General features: G+C 40.0%; 3 protein-coding genes across 3 annotated transcripts; all 3 read left to right on the forward strand.

Moving 5' to 3' along the window:
- The first annotated feature begins 1,273 nt into the window (after positions 1-1,273).
- LOC146376676 (natterin-3-like) lies at positions 1,274-2,783 on the forward strand. The gene is made up of 2 exons (XM_084947332.1): positions 1,274-1,367; positions 1,696-2,783. Exons 1-2 carry the CDS (start codon positions 1,274-1,276, stop codon positions 2,781-2,783), a joined length of 1,182 nt encoding a protein of 393 aa, XP_084803458.1.
- Positions 2,784-6,978: 4,195 nt separating this feature from the next.
- LOC146376677 (natterin-3-like) lies at positions 6,979-9,200 on the forward strand. The gene is made up of 2 exons (XM_084945146.1): positions 6,979-7,093; positions 8,110-9,200. The coding sequence occupies exons 1-2, from the start codon at positions 6,979-6,981 to the stop codon at positions 9,198-9,200; spliced, it is 1,206 nt and encodes a 401-aa protein (XP_084801272.1).
- A 795-nt stretch (positions 9,201-9,995) lies between these two features.
- On the forward strand, positions 9,996-16,823 carry ptrh1 (peptidyl-tRNA hydrolase 1 homolog). Its single transcript, XM_084947163.1, has 5 exons — positions 9,996-10,477; positions 11,563-11,782; positions 12,920-13,019; positions 14,536-14,581; positions 16,250-16,823. The coding sequence occupies exons 1-5, from the start codon at positions 10,283-10,285 to the stop codon at positions 16,526-16,528; spliced, it is 840 nt and encodes a 279-aa protein (XP_084803289.1). The 5' UTR covers positions 9,996-10,282; the 3' UTR covers positions 16,529-16,823.
- The last annotated feature ends 817 nt before the right edge of the window (positions 16,824-17,640 follow it).

The following is a 17,640-nucleotide window of genomic DNA, read 5'->3' on the forward strand; positions in this document are numbered from 1 at the left end:
CTGTGTGTTTAGTCTCCTGCTCTGGTTTAGTGTTTCTTTCCCAGTGTTTCAGTCCTTAGTTCCTCTGTACAGAGTTTTGTTTGGTTTAGTGAGTTTTAGAGGTTTGTGTCCCAGCAATAAAGCTGCGCTTTAAGTTTGACTTCCGTGTTGAATCCTGCATTTTGGGTCCACCACTCCTGCCTGCCTGCCTGCCACACAGCTAACCATGACAGCTTTACTTAGTCCCTATGGACCCCAAAGCGCTTTACACTACATTCAGTCATTCACCCATTCACACACACATTCACACACAGTTTCCTTTGACCAGTTTATTGCTCAAAGTCAGTATCCAGACAGTGAAAGTGCACAGTCTGCTTTATGATTCAGCCATAAAGCAGCTATATAAACCTGGAGGTGTCCCGAGGTGGACTCACCGGAGAGCGACAGTAAGGGTGAGTGCTGTTCAGCACATTCATGCTCAAATTTCTAATGACAATAATCTGACATATTCAGATGTTAATTTTCTTATGAAGTGGGATATTTCATTTTATTTTATAAATGTATGTCAAATAAAAATCTAATCAGATGTGGCAAGAGGAACTCTACTATTTTAATATATAGTGTGGTTTTAAGAAATGCTTTAATATTACCATTTTAAGGCAATAAGTCATCAAATGTAAAGTTATTTTATATGCTATATGTGTGTTTATAACTTCCACCTGACCTATAATGGAAATAATAATATGATTGTTTTTAAAAACTATTAAAAATATAAATCAAATATAAATTTATAATGCTTTAAATTTGTATTTGTTTTGTTTCACTGATGCATACTACTGTCATAAATACTGTCTCTTTTGGGTCGGTGGGATGGGGGGAAATGTAGAATAAATAGACCCAATACACCCAAAAATGTAACATAGAAGATAAACTACATATAAAGCATTATTGTGGTGGCACAGATGTTTATTTCTTCTATATTTTGGGGGTTTTCAGTGAAAATGGAGTTCACTATGTTGGATTCTAACCTTTCAGAGTAAAGTCAAAAATAAACAGCTGTAAATTTAGTTCTTTGTCGTTTAAGGTGTTTGACACTGGTAAAGATAAAAATTGTAATAACTGAAACTAGCTGAAAGAAAGAAATAATATTTGAAACTGTAAAATATTACGCCAGAAAATATTTGAGCTCATTTGTCATTTGGATAGCTGGATTGGTGGAATAATATATTCTGATGTTAAAGATTTAGTTTGTAAAAAGATCTCATAACTTAGAGGTTTTGTGTTTCACCTTCAGATGAAGCTGTCTGTGTTGTTGCTGTCGGCCCTGCTGGCTCTGTCCTCAGCCAGTCTGCAGGACATTGTGAAGAAGAGCATACAACTCAGAAAAGGTAAGCATATCATACGTTTTATGACATATTGTATAGAGATATGGATAACAGCTTTGTGTTACCCCCATAGTAACACTTAAACCGAAGTAAACCTGAAGTGTGTTGCGTTCAACATCCAAAGATCCCCCACAAAAATGTAGTTTCTGAATATTTTGCATATTTTGTAGCTAGAATAAAAGAAAGGAAAAACAACCTTAATTCAGGATCATTCAAGTGTTAAGAGGTTAAAAAGAGATTAAAGCTTGTTGTCTGAATTGAGGTTGATGTGTTTAACACTTATCTCTTCTGTTTTATGGCATTTTTTCTTTTCTTTGTCTCTCTTACATAGTGTCCTTACTGAAACCAGAGGTGGAGGGCCGGGTCCCTGAACCAACTGGTAACAGAAAGGTGTTGGGTCCTCTAAATCCTGCTGATCTGGAGCAGCAACAGGATCTGCCTTCCTCCTTCCTCTTTGGCGATAATGTCAACCTGCAGTGGCTGACCTGGAATGGATCTCTGCCCAATGGAGCCGTTTCCATCTACAACGGCTATACCGAGCGTATTGACTATGTCTGCAAGTACAAGTGTGAGGCTGGCTTTTATAACCCTAACCTGGGACCTTACTGCCGCTACCCCTATGGTGACCGTGAGTATTATGCCCCTGAGTTTGAGATCCTGGCTAACAAGGACAACTTTGAATTCCTGGAATGGAAGGAAGGCTCCTACGGTTCACTGCCACAACATTCAGTGAGGACGTGTGCAGGAGTTGACATCTACGTTGGAAAGAACAAGTACGGTCTCGGGAAGGTTGTTCCTCAGTTTGAGGCCTTCTTCCTGCCCTGGGAAGGTGATGAGTACTGGTATAAGAACTACCAGGTCCTGGCCATCAACAGGGACGCCTACACCCAGCACATCTCTGATGTTAAGTACGGCATTGATGAGGTCACCATCTTCCAGTATCCTCCTGAGACCATGCGTATCTCTGGTATCACCAACAATGAGTGCCAGACAGTGGTGAAGACAGTCACCATTACAAAGACCTCAGAGGTGGAGACTACCTGGAACATCGGACGAGCCACGATGCTTGGTGTCACGGGCAGCATCACAGCCGAAATCCCCTTCATCGGCTCCGGGGGCATTGAGCTTGGTGCTGAGAAGACGCTGCAGTTCTCCAGGGGAACCACCGTAATCGAGACACTCAGCCACTCCGTGTCTGTGGAGCTCACAGTCCCACCAAACCACACCTGCAAAGTCCGCATGGAGGGACGCAAGATCAAAGCCGATATCCCCTACACGGCTCGCCTCAGCCGAACATACCGCAACGGAGAAACCCAGTGGACCACCATCACCGGGACGTACGACGGAGTCCAGATCGGAGAAGTCCGGGCAGTGGTGGACCGGTGCGAACCTGTCATAGATGCCAAGCCTTGCCCCTAAAACCTGGGAGAAGATACACGAAATAGTATTTTTCTGATCTTATCTGGTGATTGTGATAATGGAAGCAAATGATAAGTCACAATAAAAAATACCACTCATGTCTTTGTTGGTAAATGTATAATATCTTTCATGTGCGCAAGTGTATGAGTTTATTCAAAAATAAAGCAATTTGGCACGTTTCACTCTCCTGTTTTCTGCATTTTGTTAATTTAGCTCATTAAAATCTATCACCAGAATATGCCAAAAAAAAAGGGTATCCGGGCAATTGAGGCCAGATATGTATCAAGCACGGTTTTCTATTTCTGCTATATCGTTTGTAAATTGGCACAATACTTTATCTACTTTGAATAAAGACATATCCCTCTATTAACCCACTGCATAGCAAACATAGTACTATTTCAGATTCATTAGAAGGCATAAATAAAAAAATTTTAAACTAAAGTGAATTGAATGGTACTTCAACTATTTATTGTTAACATACTTTGATTATTATTATAAGCAGGTGTATATTTGTGTCCAATTTTTAAAATGATGCATTTGTTGCTTGCAGGTTTTTCTCCATTGTTTCTGTGGGGCTCATGTTGGTGTGGAAATATCAACTTTTAAAATGCTTAGGGAAAAGTTAAATCAGTCTAGAAAACAAACAAAAATCATTTAAGTAAACCAAGCTTGATGTACATAATTTCTAACGTCTCACTTCTGGTGCTTTAGATCCTGGTGTTTTAGAGTTCCCTGCACTGTCGCCTTAGAAAACTTCAGTTGCAGCCATGATCTAACACAAAGAAGGTCTCTCTTTGCTTAGAATAATAATTTGACTTCTGACACACAGTTCTGATGTCATGCTATACTCATTATCACAATGCTGTAATTCTAACAGGTGAACCAAGACTACAGGTTGAGTTACACAATTGAAAAGTTTATCTTTATTTTCACTGTCAGAACTTGTGTTTTTAAAATGTTTCCTAAGTTCTAAAACATTCAGATTTCTCTTTTTGCAAGAAAATATTTACCCACAGCTTTCATCTGGTCTCACTGTAGCAACCCAAGGCAGTATCAGTGTGCGTTTATAGGCATAATAACTCTGTGATAGGCCCTGGGGTATATATATTTTTTTCCCTTTATATTTGATTGATTGGTTTGATTGGTAATTTTTATTTCAACATGTGAACAATATACAAGTACATTTAGAAAAGAAAATAAGAGAGAAAAAAAATACTATACAAATTACATACAAAAAAACCATTCTGATTAATTTACATGTTGAAAGGGAGTGGGAAGAAGTAAACAGTTATTTAATCCCACCCCTTTGCCATAAATTATCAGTTAATTATTCAGTTCTTGGTTAAACTTTTATTCACAATTCACATTAGTATCATAGATATAAATGTGTTTTGGTAGAAGACTGAATACGGGGGAAAAGAGACATTAGTTCAGTCATTTTTTTCAAGACAGCAACGCAAACTGATTTCAAACATGGGTAAGAAAATAATTTGTTGGTGTTGGACAGCTACAGAAAAACTTCCTGGAAATGATGTGCTAACACATAGTAGAGTTTTTTAAAAAAGCGCTTTTAATTTGTTTTGTAGCACAATTCATTATCCAGTTTTGACAATGAATAAAATAATCATTTAATTTGAAACTGTAAATCACACTGAGAACATTTAGCCTCTATTGTGTGAAAATAAAATGGTGAGACAGAAAAACATCATCAGCTGTCTGACTGAATAACTGCTTGGCACGCTCACTGATATAGGCTGAATCTGAATAGCATAATATAAATGTTCTTTACAGACAGAGACTGAATGCTGAAGCAGCTGAAACTGGTGACTGTGCAGTTTAATCAGTGCAAATGACCTTTGCACAGCCTTGTTTGATACACAGTCCTCATTCAGACCTAAATAAATAAATTGATAATAACTTTCTGTCTGAAGGACGCACAGAGATGGCCCTGACATCAGCGATTTTCAATGATAGCACTGTGTGTGGAGAACAATGTCCGTGCTGAGCGGCTTCTTCTCCAGCTGAATCTTGGCAGCCAGCGACATTACGCAACAAGGCCCGTCTTAATCACTGACCTGCTATTACAGGAGATCTAATCAACTTGTTCTCTGTCCGAGCTTATCTGAACGTACAGGATATTTTCATCAGCGGCGAGAGAGAGGCCACAGCACTTTGGACATCATGTGATCGAGTAGATACGGCACACTAAATCCAAGCAAATTTATTTATGAGGCACTTTTAACGATCTTATTAAATAAGAGTGAGGATCAATAAGGAGTCCTGTTATCATCAGGCGCATGAGGACTTTTGTTTCCAACACTCGTGAGCTGCAGGCTTTCAGGTCAAGGTCAACGGCAGCCATCCGTTCATGAGTCTTTAAGCTGACCTAAATTCTTTGCAAATTTAAGGAAAACCCTTAAATCTTGACTTCCACAGTGAAGGGAAACTGTGGCTGGCATGTTTTGGGTTCTCACGGTGACTAAAAACCAATACAACAGATGAAAGTGCTCCTCATCTATAGGCCAAGAGGGGTTTGATGAGGAAGACAATGCTGTAAGCTAGGCTCCTCATACATCTGTTGGAGTTTTGTACACTGATAAAAAGCTTTCATCAAACACCAAATGATGGAATATCTCAGTGTCTTGATGTCATTCTAAAAAAAATAATCAGTCCACAAACCCCCTCAGGAGCAGCTCTTTTTTTTGTACAGTACATTAACAAGGTCATTGAAAAGTTTCTCCACATACTATTAAAATGTTCCACATTACCTGACCTGTCCCTATGTACGCACATAGGTACGAGTGAGTTCACACAATTTTTCCAGCATTTCATCACCTCGTAGGAGATATTCACGATTCATTTTGAGGGCTGAAAAAATTTAAGTTGTTAAAACAGTGCAACCAAATTAGTTTTCTCCTTGGGTATCACAATGGAAAACCAAATTCTTTCTTACTTCTTTCAAAATTATTTTACTTATAACCAATTTTCAATTCAAGTTTCAAAAGCAAAACTGCACCAATTCATCATCTGCATTGTAAAGTAACAGAAACAAGCATTCGTACCCTGGATGTTTGACCTATTTTAGTTTTTCAAATCCTCTGAGCGGGCAGAAGACTTCATGACACTCACAGCCTCTGTAAGACTGTGTCCTTGAACAAGACATTAAAGCTGCCAATTGGCTGTAACTGTCAATATAATTACACACCATATGAGTGTAACGGTATGTTGCAGAAGCTCAAACAAACTCAGTTAGTTTTCCTCCCTCCATAGAAGTTTGATTTGAAGTTTCACGTGCAATTATTTTCTCTTCAAATCCTTCAATAAAAACGTTTCGATTCAAAGTGAGCAGCAGGACAGCAAACTATGAACCAGACAGACGAGAAACTTTATCTCTCCTGTTTATTGGGGGCAATAAGTCTGAAGGGAGGTTTTAAAGATTCGCACTTGCTGCAGGTAAGAGTCACTGCAGAAGGAACCTGTCAAGGTAAAAAAAAAACCTAAAAAAAACCCAACTTCTCTATATCTGAATGAACGGCTGCTGTGGGCTTGAATTTAAGGGGTTCTGGTTTTTTTTTTTATCTCTGTCTTATCTGTCATGTGAAATCAATAAACAGATCAACAAATTTCAGATCAAAATCTTTCTTACTTTTTGGTTTTATACTCGGCATTCAGGGATGATTTCTTAAGTCTGATCTTCATTTAGTAATCTTATAAACATACAGTAATGGGACACTCAGTTTATAATTTACTGCCTTAATTACTAATTTATGTGATGCTAATCCTGCTATGATATCCTGCAGATGTGAATTTCATTCACTTACCTGAAGTAATTTCTATACATTGTATGTGATATACAATACACTAAATGTCAAGTAATATAATTTTGATTGCCTCGGACATGAATAATAATTCTTTCAATGTATTCTGACTTGTCCAACGCAGATTACTGGTAAGTATTCCTCTATATCTGTTTAATTAAAAATAAGCAAGAAATTAATTGGATTAAACTTGAGTCCTATTTTTAATAGTTTTCCAATTTTTTCCATTGATTTAAAACTGTGTTGACCACATGAGTTTTTTAATGGTTGTTTATTTTTAGCTTTTAGAAGTGTACATTTCCATGTTGCAGCGTTCGCGCACAGTGATTGCCAACTGATGATGACATACTACTGCTGGTGTTTCTTTGTGTGTCCAGATGAGGTGGTGTGTTGCTGTTCTCCTGGCAGTGCTGCAGCTGTGCAGCCCGGCGCTGCAGTCTGACCCGCTGCTCTACGTTTTCCAGCTGCAGGATGGGGAAGAAAAACCCATCAGTCAGTCACATTATAATCCTACAGTTTATCACAGCATGTTACTTTAATGACTACATGACTCCTCCCACTAGAAAAATAAGAACCGTATCTGAGCTCCAGTTCTAATCACTTGCACCTGTGATTTCAACACTCGAACTTGCACACAGCTGAATCATCTACTTCTGTGTCAGACTGATAAAACCTGTATGTCAAGGAGCATCAGTGTTCGTGAGAGCAAAGTCTGCAGTTTGAAGACTTCTAACTTTTAAAAAATGCATTGCTTAAAAATGTGTTTTAAAATTTATTTAGGTTTTTCAGGGGAGAAAAATTACACTGATAATTTAAAGTCTTAAAACTCAAATAAACTCATGTATCAAATATGACACACTGGGCATTAAGGGGTTAAAGCACTGAAAAAAGGGAGATTTTCCTGGCCACACCAACCCTACTCAGCCTTCTTGGCAGATTTGGCTTTCTTTATTTTAGTTTTTTCTCATTTTGTTTCCCCCAAAATATATTCAAATGACGCATTGGTCTTTTGGCTCTGTAGAACATGTCCAACTTGCATCCGAGATGTGTAAGTCCAGTTAGTCAGACAGGGACTAAAAATAAGAGGAATGTTGGAAAAGGTTCAGAGGAAATAGCAACCAGGTTAAATCTAAGGGATTTCTTTGTAACACTTTTTTCCATCACCTCATGTATGGTGTTATGGTGCGCTCATGTAAGGTTGTGTTAAGATTGTGAAGGTGCTGAATTTATATTAAGACCCTAACCCAATAACTGTCACTAGTGGATACACTTTCATCCTCACGGTGCTTAAAAAATAGGTATGAAACTACTTGATGTCAACAATGTTTCTTTCTGCTTAACACTTTGGTTGAAAGCAAGTGTCAGTCTTTCATTCAAACTCGATTCTGCTTTTTTATTTTTTAAGAACATGTCTTAACAGTTTTGGTAGTAAATGTTTCAAATGAGTTGAAACTTTTGTTTGTCTAGAATAAATCCTACAGCCACTATCTTTCTATCTTGTCTTACAGAGCCATGGCTTAACCCCACCTTGGGAAATGTTGTTCCTTCCTGGGGAGCTCTCAGCCCCCCTAAAGTTGTAAAAACCTCAGAAACTGAGATGACTTCACACTCGAGCCCCATGTTTGGTGAACATGTCAACCTTAGGTGGGTCACGTGGAGCGGTTCCCTCCCAAATGGCGCTGTTGCCATCTTCAACGGCTACACCGAACGTACCGACTATGTGTGCAAAGTCAACTGTGAGGCTGGTTTCTACACTCCCAGCAAAGGGAACTTCTGCCAGTACCCCTACGCTGACAAAGAGTATGCATCCTCCAAGTTCGAAGTCCTGGTTAACGTGGACCACTTTGAGTTCCTGCAGTGGGTTGAAGATTCATATGGCTCTGTTCCTGAGTATGCCATCAAAACCTGTCCCAACTCAGACATATATGTGGGTAAGAATAAGTATGGTCTTGGTAAAGTGGTGACGAAACATGAAGCCTTCTTCCTCCCCTGGGAGGGGGATGAGTACTGGTACAAACACTACCAGGTTCTTGCTATCAACAGAGACAGCTACAGCCAGCACATCTCTCATGTGGAGTATGCCATTGACCAGATGGAGCTGTTCCACCATCCTCCAGAAGCCCTGAAGCTCACTAAGGTCACCAACCTGGAGTGCAGAGATGTGGAGAAGACAGTGACACTGGAGAAGACCAGTACAGTGGAGAAGAAATGGGACATCGGCAGGGAGACCCGCAATGGCTCTGTGTCCACCATGACAGCCAAAGTTCCTATCTTTGGTCCGGGTAATGTGGAGTTGTCCAAGGAGCAGACGGTGACCTTCTCAAAGGGGACCACCATTGTGGAGTCAATCAGTCACGCTGTCTCTGTGGAGCTGCTGGTCCCACCCAATCACTCCTGCACCGTGAGGATGGATGGCAGAAAGATGAAGGCTGACATCCCTTTCACCGGCCGGCTGAGCAGGACCAACCACAACGGAGACACCCACTGGACCTACATCACAGGCACCTATGACGGCGTGAGTGTTGGCGAAATCAATGCTGTGGTGGAACGGTGTCAGCCAGTGCCTGATGCTGTCCCCTGCTCCCCAGATCAAAACTGATGATGAGTCTGCTGATGCTTTGTTTTTCAAATAAAGCGCAATCAAAATTCAAGGTGAATCGTTGTTTTGTATTCTTTAATTTTTGGAGGATTTAAAAGAATTTTGACTCATTGAGCTCCAAAGCCCTACTGCTTATTTTGATATCTACACACTAATTTTAAACATGTAGCATCAATCTTTTAGGATTACATGAACTGCTATAGTTTACTTCCTATGTTGTGCATTTGGTTGCCTAACCAATAAACTTGCAAACTTGTTCTTCGTCTTCTTTCAGATGCTTCCTTTAGCAGTCACCAAAGCAGACCATCTGTCTCTATCTCACCCTATCCCTAGCATCTTCTTCTGTCACACCAGGCCTCTGCATGTCCTCCTTCAGTACATCCATTCATGATCTGTCACTGTGGCACTCCTAATAACATGCATTACATTTTGCTGTTCATCCATTGATGAAAAGTTCCAAAAGTTAAAGTGAAAGGGAAATTGCCAGAAATTGGGAAACTACTGTGTTCCACCACAGCCACAGCCATTAAACACAACAACAAAAAGTAGTTCTAAATAGAGAAGATGAAGTAAAATAAAGTAAAATAAAATTCAGTTTGTACATAAAAACACATTTCGATAAATGTAATCAAAACTCGTTTAAATTAAATATTTATTGAAATTTAAATGGTGTTAAAAGGTTCATTGTTTGCTGTTTTCAGTCAATAGACTTCCAAATTTGTGTTTGCTGTAATAATCAAGTCGCCGAGCTAGATGGCGCTGTGTCCCCACAGAGGAGAAAAAGTCTGTCCGCCATGTTTTCTTGCTAGCGCTCGTTGAGCGGTTAGTAGCATGACAGGAGGGCAGGAAAAGGTTACTTCACATTTTAAAGACTGGCAATAATTACGGAAATTCTTATGATTAATTACAAACAGATAATAAATATCTGACAACGTTACAGTTCATATAGCGAACCCCAGACGAAATCGATAAATTGACAGAATCGACATGAATGCCCGAACAGGTACTGTTGCTTCATGACTGTAAATACATGTGAAAACGCCTGATTTCCTATTAACTGTCAAGAGAAGACAATCGGTTCTATGAGCCGAATGAAAAAGGGCTTAGTTTTAAGTAAGTTTTGCCAGTATTTGTTAAACTTTTTCAAGAAGTTGATTAACTTTCTAATGATGCGACGACTTTTGACGAGAGTCATAAACAGAGTTCTGCTGAGCGATCCGTTTTCACCTGCGATGATAATCGAAGCAGAAATACACAATCAAGGCCGCCGAAAGATGGTAAGTGTTAAACCTCGTAATCAGCTACATACTGTCTACACTCCAAGTTCTCGGGCAGCTGTGTGTGTTTACTGCTATAGGTTTTGTAAGCCCCTAAAACCAGTCGTCAGATCTCGCCAAACTCCATTGAAAGATCTAAGAACTTAAAATTTTTGTAGGGTTTGTCAAATTGTTCATCACCTTACTACATTTTCAAAACACTTACTGAGTTACTCAAACCCCCCTTTGTAATTTGGCGTAATTGCCCTTAAATTAATTACTGGTTAGTGTGGGGATAATTTTAGAAGGAAAATGCTTTCTGAGCCAGCTTGGGTCCTTCCTTATTGTTGTATTTTTTTCTATTTTATTTTAATCAGCATATCTAACAGTTTTATTTTAAAATGATGTCAGCTGTCCTCCCCTGTGTTAACTTGTCTTTGCCTTCATAGGCTTTTGTTAAAAATGAATGAAACCTCAATAAAGACTCTACAGTGTTTGCAGTTTGTAAGCAGCTATAGAAGCTTTATACAATACAGTGCAATACAATACATTACAATGTTGTCTATAGTTGTTTTTCCTGTTAACAGAGCTGTTACTGCTGCCAGTGTATCAGTACCATCAATACAAGGCAATGGCTGTATATTCTACGTGTCCTGTGTGTTTGTATCTGCTTGCATGAAGCTGCCTCCTGACGTTTTCTGTGAGGAAGAAGAATAATTTTTATGTAGATGGCACCTGAACAAAACACAAAATATCTCATGTTTCTGTTGTTGTTGTTTTTTCCCCCACTTAAAAACATGATCACTGCTCAGATGAAGCGAATACCAAATGAACGAAATTTACACTCAAGTTCAGTTATATCGCTGAAGTTTGTGTTTATGAGTTTTTGGTCATTTTTTAAGTCTAAATCTAGAATCTCTCTGTGTTTGCATCTAGCTCCAGTTTAAAAAAGCTTATTTACTCAGTTGCTTTTACTTTGTCTGAATATATGTGTAAATATGTATAAAAATGTAACAGTCTGCTTCCTTTGACTCAGACAGTCTTCTGTTCCTCTAGCTTCACTGCAGAGGTGTATGCCTTTAACTGTGTGTCTGCGTTTGCTTCAGGTGGTGGGGCTGGGTAATCCGGGGATGGAGGGTACCAGACACAGCGTTGGTATGACAGTACTTGGTGCTCTCGCTGCCCGGCTCGGTGTGGCAGACCGCTGGCGTGGCGACAAGTACGTGTCCGGTGAGGTCATTTTGTCAGAAGTCCAGCAAACAAATGTGGTGCTGCTTCGTCCCCGGCTGCTGATGAATGTCAATGGAGTATCAGTGGCCAAAGCAGGTGAGGTCATTTCTGTCTTTGTAAGTGATTTTCATTAAATAAATTAGGCTTTTTTTCTTTCTTATCATCAGCTGTGAAATGTGGCATGTCTCTGCACAAGCATACTGAGGTGGTTCAACCTCCGTCATCTGTCACTCAGGCAGCCAGAAACAATTCAAGCTGGAAATTTAACTCCATTGAGGTTCAACCTGTGTTATTCAGCCCTGTCACTATATCAGACTTCCGTCTATGTGATTGAAAACAATCAGTGAATTATATTATTGAATGTAAGGAAAATTTAGTTCATGAATTGGAGACTTGTACAATATTTTATGTAGAGAAGCAGCTGCCTTGGATGGATTCTGAGAGTTCTGTCTACTCATTCCTGCTTTTATAATATCATAATTGTAGGAGCCATTTTTTGTGTTGTTACCGGCTAGAGTTATTGGACTATGTCAAGTTTCATTCCTAACAGTGGCACCGCATGACCCCCACCATCGAACACCTCAGTGGCTTCAGGCGTAGGCTTAGCCTCTACAACAATAATAAAAATGTTCAATCTCACAGAAAACCAAAAAGACTCTTAGTCGACCACTTCTGCTGAGAGGAGTCTTGTGTTGATCTTCTGATTGTGTGCTCAGTTTGCTTTAGGCTGAATAAAGACTTTGACACATCTTTATTTTACATGTGAGAACTTTGATTTTTATTATTATTATTTTTTCAGACTTTTTGACAGTTTACAGGTGTACGTGATGTCTGTGTGTTTATTTTACTTGCACATGTATATGAACAAAAAGAAGCTCAGGTTCAAAGTTGTAAATGACCACGGCAGACCCGGGTGCACGTTCATGCTTTGCAGCATACTTTATTAATACTTTCACAGTTGCTGTACATCCGCACCCAGAGCTGCAGCTCTCCCGCTGCCAGCTCAACATAGCAACAACAACCCCAACCACAGGACCCAGTATAATATTTAAGTCGGCGGGGCGTGATTGCAGATGCCGTGCAGGTGCGTCCGCCTTCCCTGCACGGCACCGCAGGCCACGCCCCACCACAAAAGTGTTTAAGGGTTCTGTACTAGTAAAGTTTTGTTATCCTGCTATATTATTAGAAGCAACCAAACTAAGAAACTTTTTTTGTATGTTTTGATTTGTTTAGCTTCCAAATATGCCGTCAAGGCTGAAGATATCCTGCTGGTCCACGATGAACTGGACAAACCTCTGGGGAAAATCGCCATCAAACATGGAGGAAGCGCCAGGTGGGTCATCCTCTATCACAGTGTTGGGTCTTGGATTGCTTCGGACTCGCCGCGATCTGTTTACATCACCAACAGTATTCATTATCTTAAGCGATGTATTGACATTGGTGAGGGAAAGCAGTCACTAAAGTATCGTCAAGGTACATTTAACATTAACTTTAAGGCCAATAAGAACAATTATATTTCTGCGTGGAAGTGGAAGTGCAAGTGCGGCTTTTAAACTGCATTTGCACTCATTCGTCCAAACTTTCAGACTGGAAAGTTTCTGTCTTCATGGGGAAAAAAACAACAGCAACAAGGCTCCATTATATTTTAAAGACCTGACAGTGTCTTGTCCCAGTAGAGCACTTCTCTCTCACACTGCAGGTTTACTTTAGAGCTTCCAAAAGTAGAATAGGAGGCAGAGCCTTCAGCTTTCAGGCTCTTCTTCTGTGTAATCAGCTCCAGTTTGGGTTCAGGAGACAGACAGCCTCGCTACTTTTGAAACTAGGCTGAAAACTTTACTTGAAACTTATTTTTTGATCAAACCTGGATCAGATGGAGGGATCAGGTGACCTCAAAGCATCCATTAGTTATGCTGCTATAGTCTCAGGTTGTTCAGGGACTTCCCATGATGTGCTCAGCATTTCTCTCCACCCCCTTTATTCACTCCCTGTGTGTTTATGCGTCACCACTGCATGTCATTAACTTGAGTCTTCTTTTCCTTGTTTGTCCTTATTCTCTCTATACTCTCCTTTTTTCCACTTCTCTTTTATCTGTTCTCTCTAATATTTTAGGGTCTTTACCTTTCACTATAAAGCAATTTGAAGCAACTGCTGTTGGGAATTGTCTTTGTACACATAAAATTGAATTCTCAACACCTCAGTGTTCAAACTTTGAGCATGTGGGAGCTGCCTGAGCTCTGCCTGCTGTAAACCTTGGTGTCTTCCCAATGTCGAGACGAGAAGACAGAAGCAGCACAACCAGAAATAACAGCGAAGTGAGGCCTGTATTTTAAAACCAACAAACTTCTAATCAGCACACACAGCTTCTCTCTTGGGCCTTAGTCATTCTGGTTGGTCTCTTGTCTCTTTTCTTCCTCCTGCTACTATTTTTGCTCTTGATTGCGCTGTTGTGATGAAGCCTCCCTGAGCTCTTCAGACTTTTATGCCTGACTCTCATAATGTTGCAAATGGTCTGTTTTTATTCATTTTATGCCATGACGCTGGTTGTATCTCATTAACTGTTTTGTCATTATACTTACTAACAATAAGAATGGTGTTCAGTTAAGAGGCGTCCCCTCTCAGTACGCTTCTCACTGCTACTCACAGCAAGCTGTATAAAGCAGTTTAATCCTGCATGAAAAGCTACGTTAGGCATTCCAGCCGTGTATAACCACATGGTGATTTATGAAAATTTAATGTAATGCAAGAAACTGCAACTGGTGCATCTGGTATCCTGAAGATGGACAACAAAACCAAAGAAGAAAAGAGGTTGTCAGATTGATAAAATAAATGTTGCTTCTCCTTCCCCACAGAGGTCATAATGGAGTCCGCTCCTGTGTGGACTGTCTTCAGACTGATGTAAGTCACTGCTGACTCTGCAGGTGTGTGTGTGTGTGTGTGTGTGTGTGTGTGTGTGTGTGTGTGTGTGTGTGTGTGTGTGTTCACTATCACACTGAATTCTGCTCTGATTTTATTTTAATGTCAGATTTATACTGTGGTGTTCGTGCTGTTTGTCCTGTTCTTATAGTGGTGATTAAAAACAATAATAGTTCATATTAAAAGTGTAATTAAATTAATTTAAAATAAAAATTCAGTTAACTGTTAATATATCTCCAAAAGTTGATTCTGTTCATCAGGACATTTTCAGTGGGAGAAACGTTTCGTCACTCATCCAAGTGGCTTCTTCAGTCTCAGCTGACTGCAGGTTTCCCCAAACGTATAAGCAGTACATTTGCATAATGACTGAAACCAGCCACTGAAGGAACAATGGGCTGGGAGGTCAGTTAGCTGAGACTGAAGAAGTCACTTGGATGAGTGACGAAACGTTTCTCCCACTGAAAATGTCCAGATGAACAGAATCAACTTTTGGAGATTTACTTTCCTGGATGATTGAGCACGCATCAAGACGAAACTGTTAACATAGTTTGCAGGTCACTTAATATCCATATGCAAAAGTCCTGAGCCGCCCCTCATTTGTTTATACTTTGTTAGGAAAATGGGAAATAGATGTAACGATTTATTGAAACATGCAAACATACATGGAAGTGCAGTTTTCAGTTCTAGCAGGCTTGAAAGTCAATATTTGGTATGACCACCATCATTCTTATTCAACACATTCTGAACTCTGTGAGCAGCTTTCTTGTAATTTCTTTAAATAGTCTTCAGGCTTCTTTAAGGACACGCAAAGCTTTTCTTTAGATGTTTCTGCATTTTGTTACATTCTCTGTTAAGATGATCCCACACTGCTTCAATAATGTTGAGGTCCAGGCTCTGATGAAGCCAATCCATGACTGGTAGTGCTCCACTGTGTTTTTCTATCCATGTATGCTTTTACTGCACTGGCAGTGTGTTTGGGATAAGTGCATCAAGGGACAGGTGCATGCATCAAGATGTGTTTGGGATAATTTAATGCTTAAATATGAAGCCATTGCCAATCAGATTTTTCCTGATGGTATTGCATTGTAACATTTTGCACTTCATTATGTTCATAACTTATTCCGTTTTGACATGATCCCTAACAGCACTCGCTGCTGTACCTCTTTCTCGACCTCCTCTGTACATATTGATGACAGTTTGAATCATGACGCTTCCTCAAACAGTAGATGGATCAGCTGCAGGTCTTTTCTGGATTTTTTCCCCACAGTTTCTTAGGAACCTGACTTTCAGATATCTAGAGCAGATCATCTACTGTAGATATTACTTAGGCATGCCACTCAGCAAAAGATATTGGTCAGGTAAAAGGACTGGACTGAAAAAGTAAAAAAAATAGGCCGTGTCCTAAGAAAAAGTTTGAAAACCCTTCTGAAAGGTGGAGAACTATTTCTCAAACTTTAAAAATTGAGGCGTAGATTGAGACTTTAGTATTTTACTGTAGTCAAATGCACCTTGAAAACATGGACATATACTCAACCAAATATAAAATAGTATCAAATAACAATTAGATGAAGATATAAGTGTTTACAGCTTAAAATGCAGACATAAAAAACATGTACATTGTTTAACACCAGGATCTTTTTTCTCCTGCAGGTGATGCCTAGACTTCGGATCGGGATTGGCCGGCCGACAGGGAAAACGTCTGTGGACCGTCATGTTCTGGGCAGATTCACCACAGAGGAACAGAAACTCCTGGATTCTGTTTTGGTCCAGAGTGTGGACCTCCTCCTTTCCCAGCTTTCCCAGCAGGACTCACAACAGGACTCCCTGCTCCCCTCCTCACCAGCAGGGGGCAGACAAGCTGCACAGAAGAGAAACGAGAGGGCCCGCTCAGGCTCACCAGCTGAGGACTCTGCAGCAGCTCAGAGCTGAAGCTGAAACCTGAACTGTGTTATCACACATAGAACTGCCTCAAAGAGAAAACATGAACCACTTTATCTGTATTTATTCACTTAATGGTGATGTTGTTACATGAAAAGTCTCAGACACAAGAGGAGAACCGAGAAATCTTGTTGTCTTCAGGTTTGTTCCCTACGCGATGAACCAGTTTTCTTTATTCACTTCGCTGAAAAGCTGGAAGTGAAGCCAGAAGCTTGGCTCAGTCTGTGGCAGAGGACAGTCTGATGTCTGTGAGATATGAAAATAAATCGTTATTAAACTGAATAAATGTGATTATCTGATTTTCATGCACATTAAGAGCAGTTGAGCATTTATTTACATTAAAAAAAATTCAAATCTGCAAACTATAGACTCTCTGACACCAGTACTACTATACTAATAATACCTGCCCTGACCGACTAATTCTAATAAACTCACTGACCACTTCATGAGCTTCACCGTGCTCATACAGGTCTGGACTCCCTTTTGCCTTCAGAGCTGCCTTAATTCTACCTGGCACAGATTTAACAAGCTGCTGGAAACAGTCCTCAGAGATTTTGGTCCATGTTGACACGATAGCATCACACAGATGCTGCAGATTTGTTGACTGCACATCCATGATGTGAATCCCAAAGGTGCTCTATTGGATTGAGATCTGAGATCTGTTGAAGCTGTTAAAGTACAGTAAAGCCATGATATGTTCAAGAAGTTTGAGACGATTTGAGCTTCATGGTGTGTTTTCCTGCTGGAAGAGGCCCCTCTGATCATAAAGTGATGGACGTGGTCAACAACAATAGGTGGGCTGTGACATTAAAATAATCCTCAGCTGGTAATAAGGGGCCCAAAGTGTGCCAAAAAATATTTATAATATGAATATGTCCTCACAAAGATAGCCAAACTAACATGCGTGTATCTGTATGAGAGTCCTACACACAGAGTGGAGCAGGCAGTCACTATGCTGGTAATAGAAAACAATTTTGAGCCAAACCACCACCCTAATCCTACTGCACTCACTCTGATCCACAGCAGTTCACTCATAGTTGCACATGCACACTGACATATCTAAAAATATTCAATTTACCTCCCACAAGTGACGCATACAATAT

This window comes from Perissodus microlepis, chromosome 12 (assembly GCF_051167445.1).
Source record: "Perissodus microlepis isolate ML-2025 ecotype Zambia chromosome 12, ASM5116744v1, whole genome shotgun sequence".
In the NCBI taxonomy this organism is placed as follows: domain Eukaryota; kingdom Metazoa; phylum Chordata; class Actinopteri; order Cichliformes; family Cichlidae; genus Perissodus; species Perissodus microlepis.

What these genes read in the sequence shown, in the direction of transcription:
- LOC146376676 (XM_084947332.1), top strand. Translation starts at nt 1,274, where the DNA reads ATGAAGCTGTCTGTGTTGTTGCTGTCGGCCCTGCTGGCTCTGTCCTCA. An exon ending in GAGCATACAACTCAGAAAAG is followed by an intron (nt 1,368 to 1,695) that starts GTAAGCATATCA and finishes TCTCTTACATAG; the next exon opens with TGTCCTTACTGAAACCAGAG.
- LOC146376677 (XM_084945146.1), top strand. Translation starts at nt 6,979, where the DNA reads ATGAGGTGGTGTGTTGCTGTTCTCCTGGCAGTGCTGCAGCTGTGCAGC. An exon ending in TGGGGAAGAAAAACCCATCA is followed by an intron (nt 7,094 to 8,109) that starts GTCAGTCACATT and finishes CTTGTCTTACAG; the next exon opens with AGCCATGGCTTAACCCCACC.
- ptrh1 (XM_084947163.1), top strand. Translation starts at nt 10,283, where the DNA reads ATGAGCCGAATGAAAAAGGGCTTAGTTTTAAGTAAGTTTTGCCAGTAT. An exon ending in AAACATGGAGGAAGCGCCAG is followed by an intron (nt 13,020 to 14,535) that starts GTGGGTCATCCT and finishes CCTTCCCCACAG; the next exon opens with AGGTCATAATGGAGTCCGCT. An exon ending in TGGACTGTCTTCAGACTGAT is followed by an intron (nt 14,582 to 16,249) that starts GTAAGTCACTGC and finishes TTTCTCCTGCAG; the next exon opens with GTGATGCCTAGACTTCGGAT.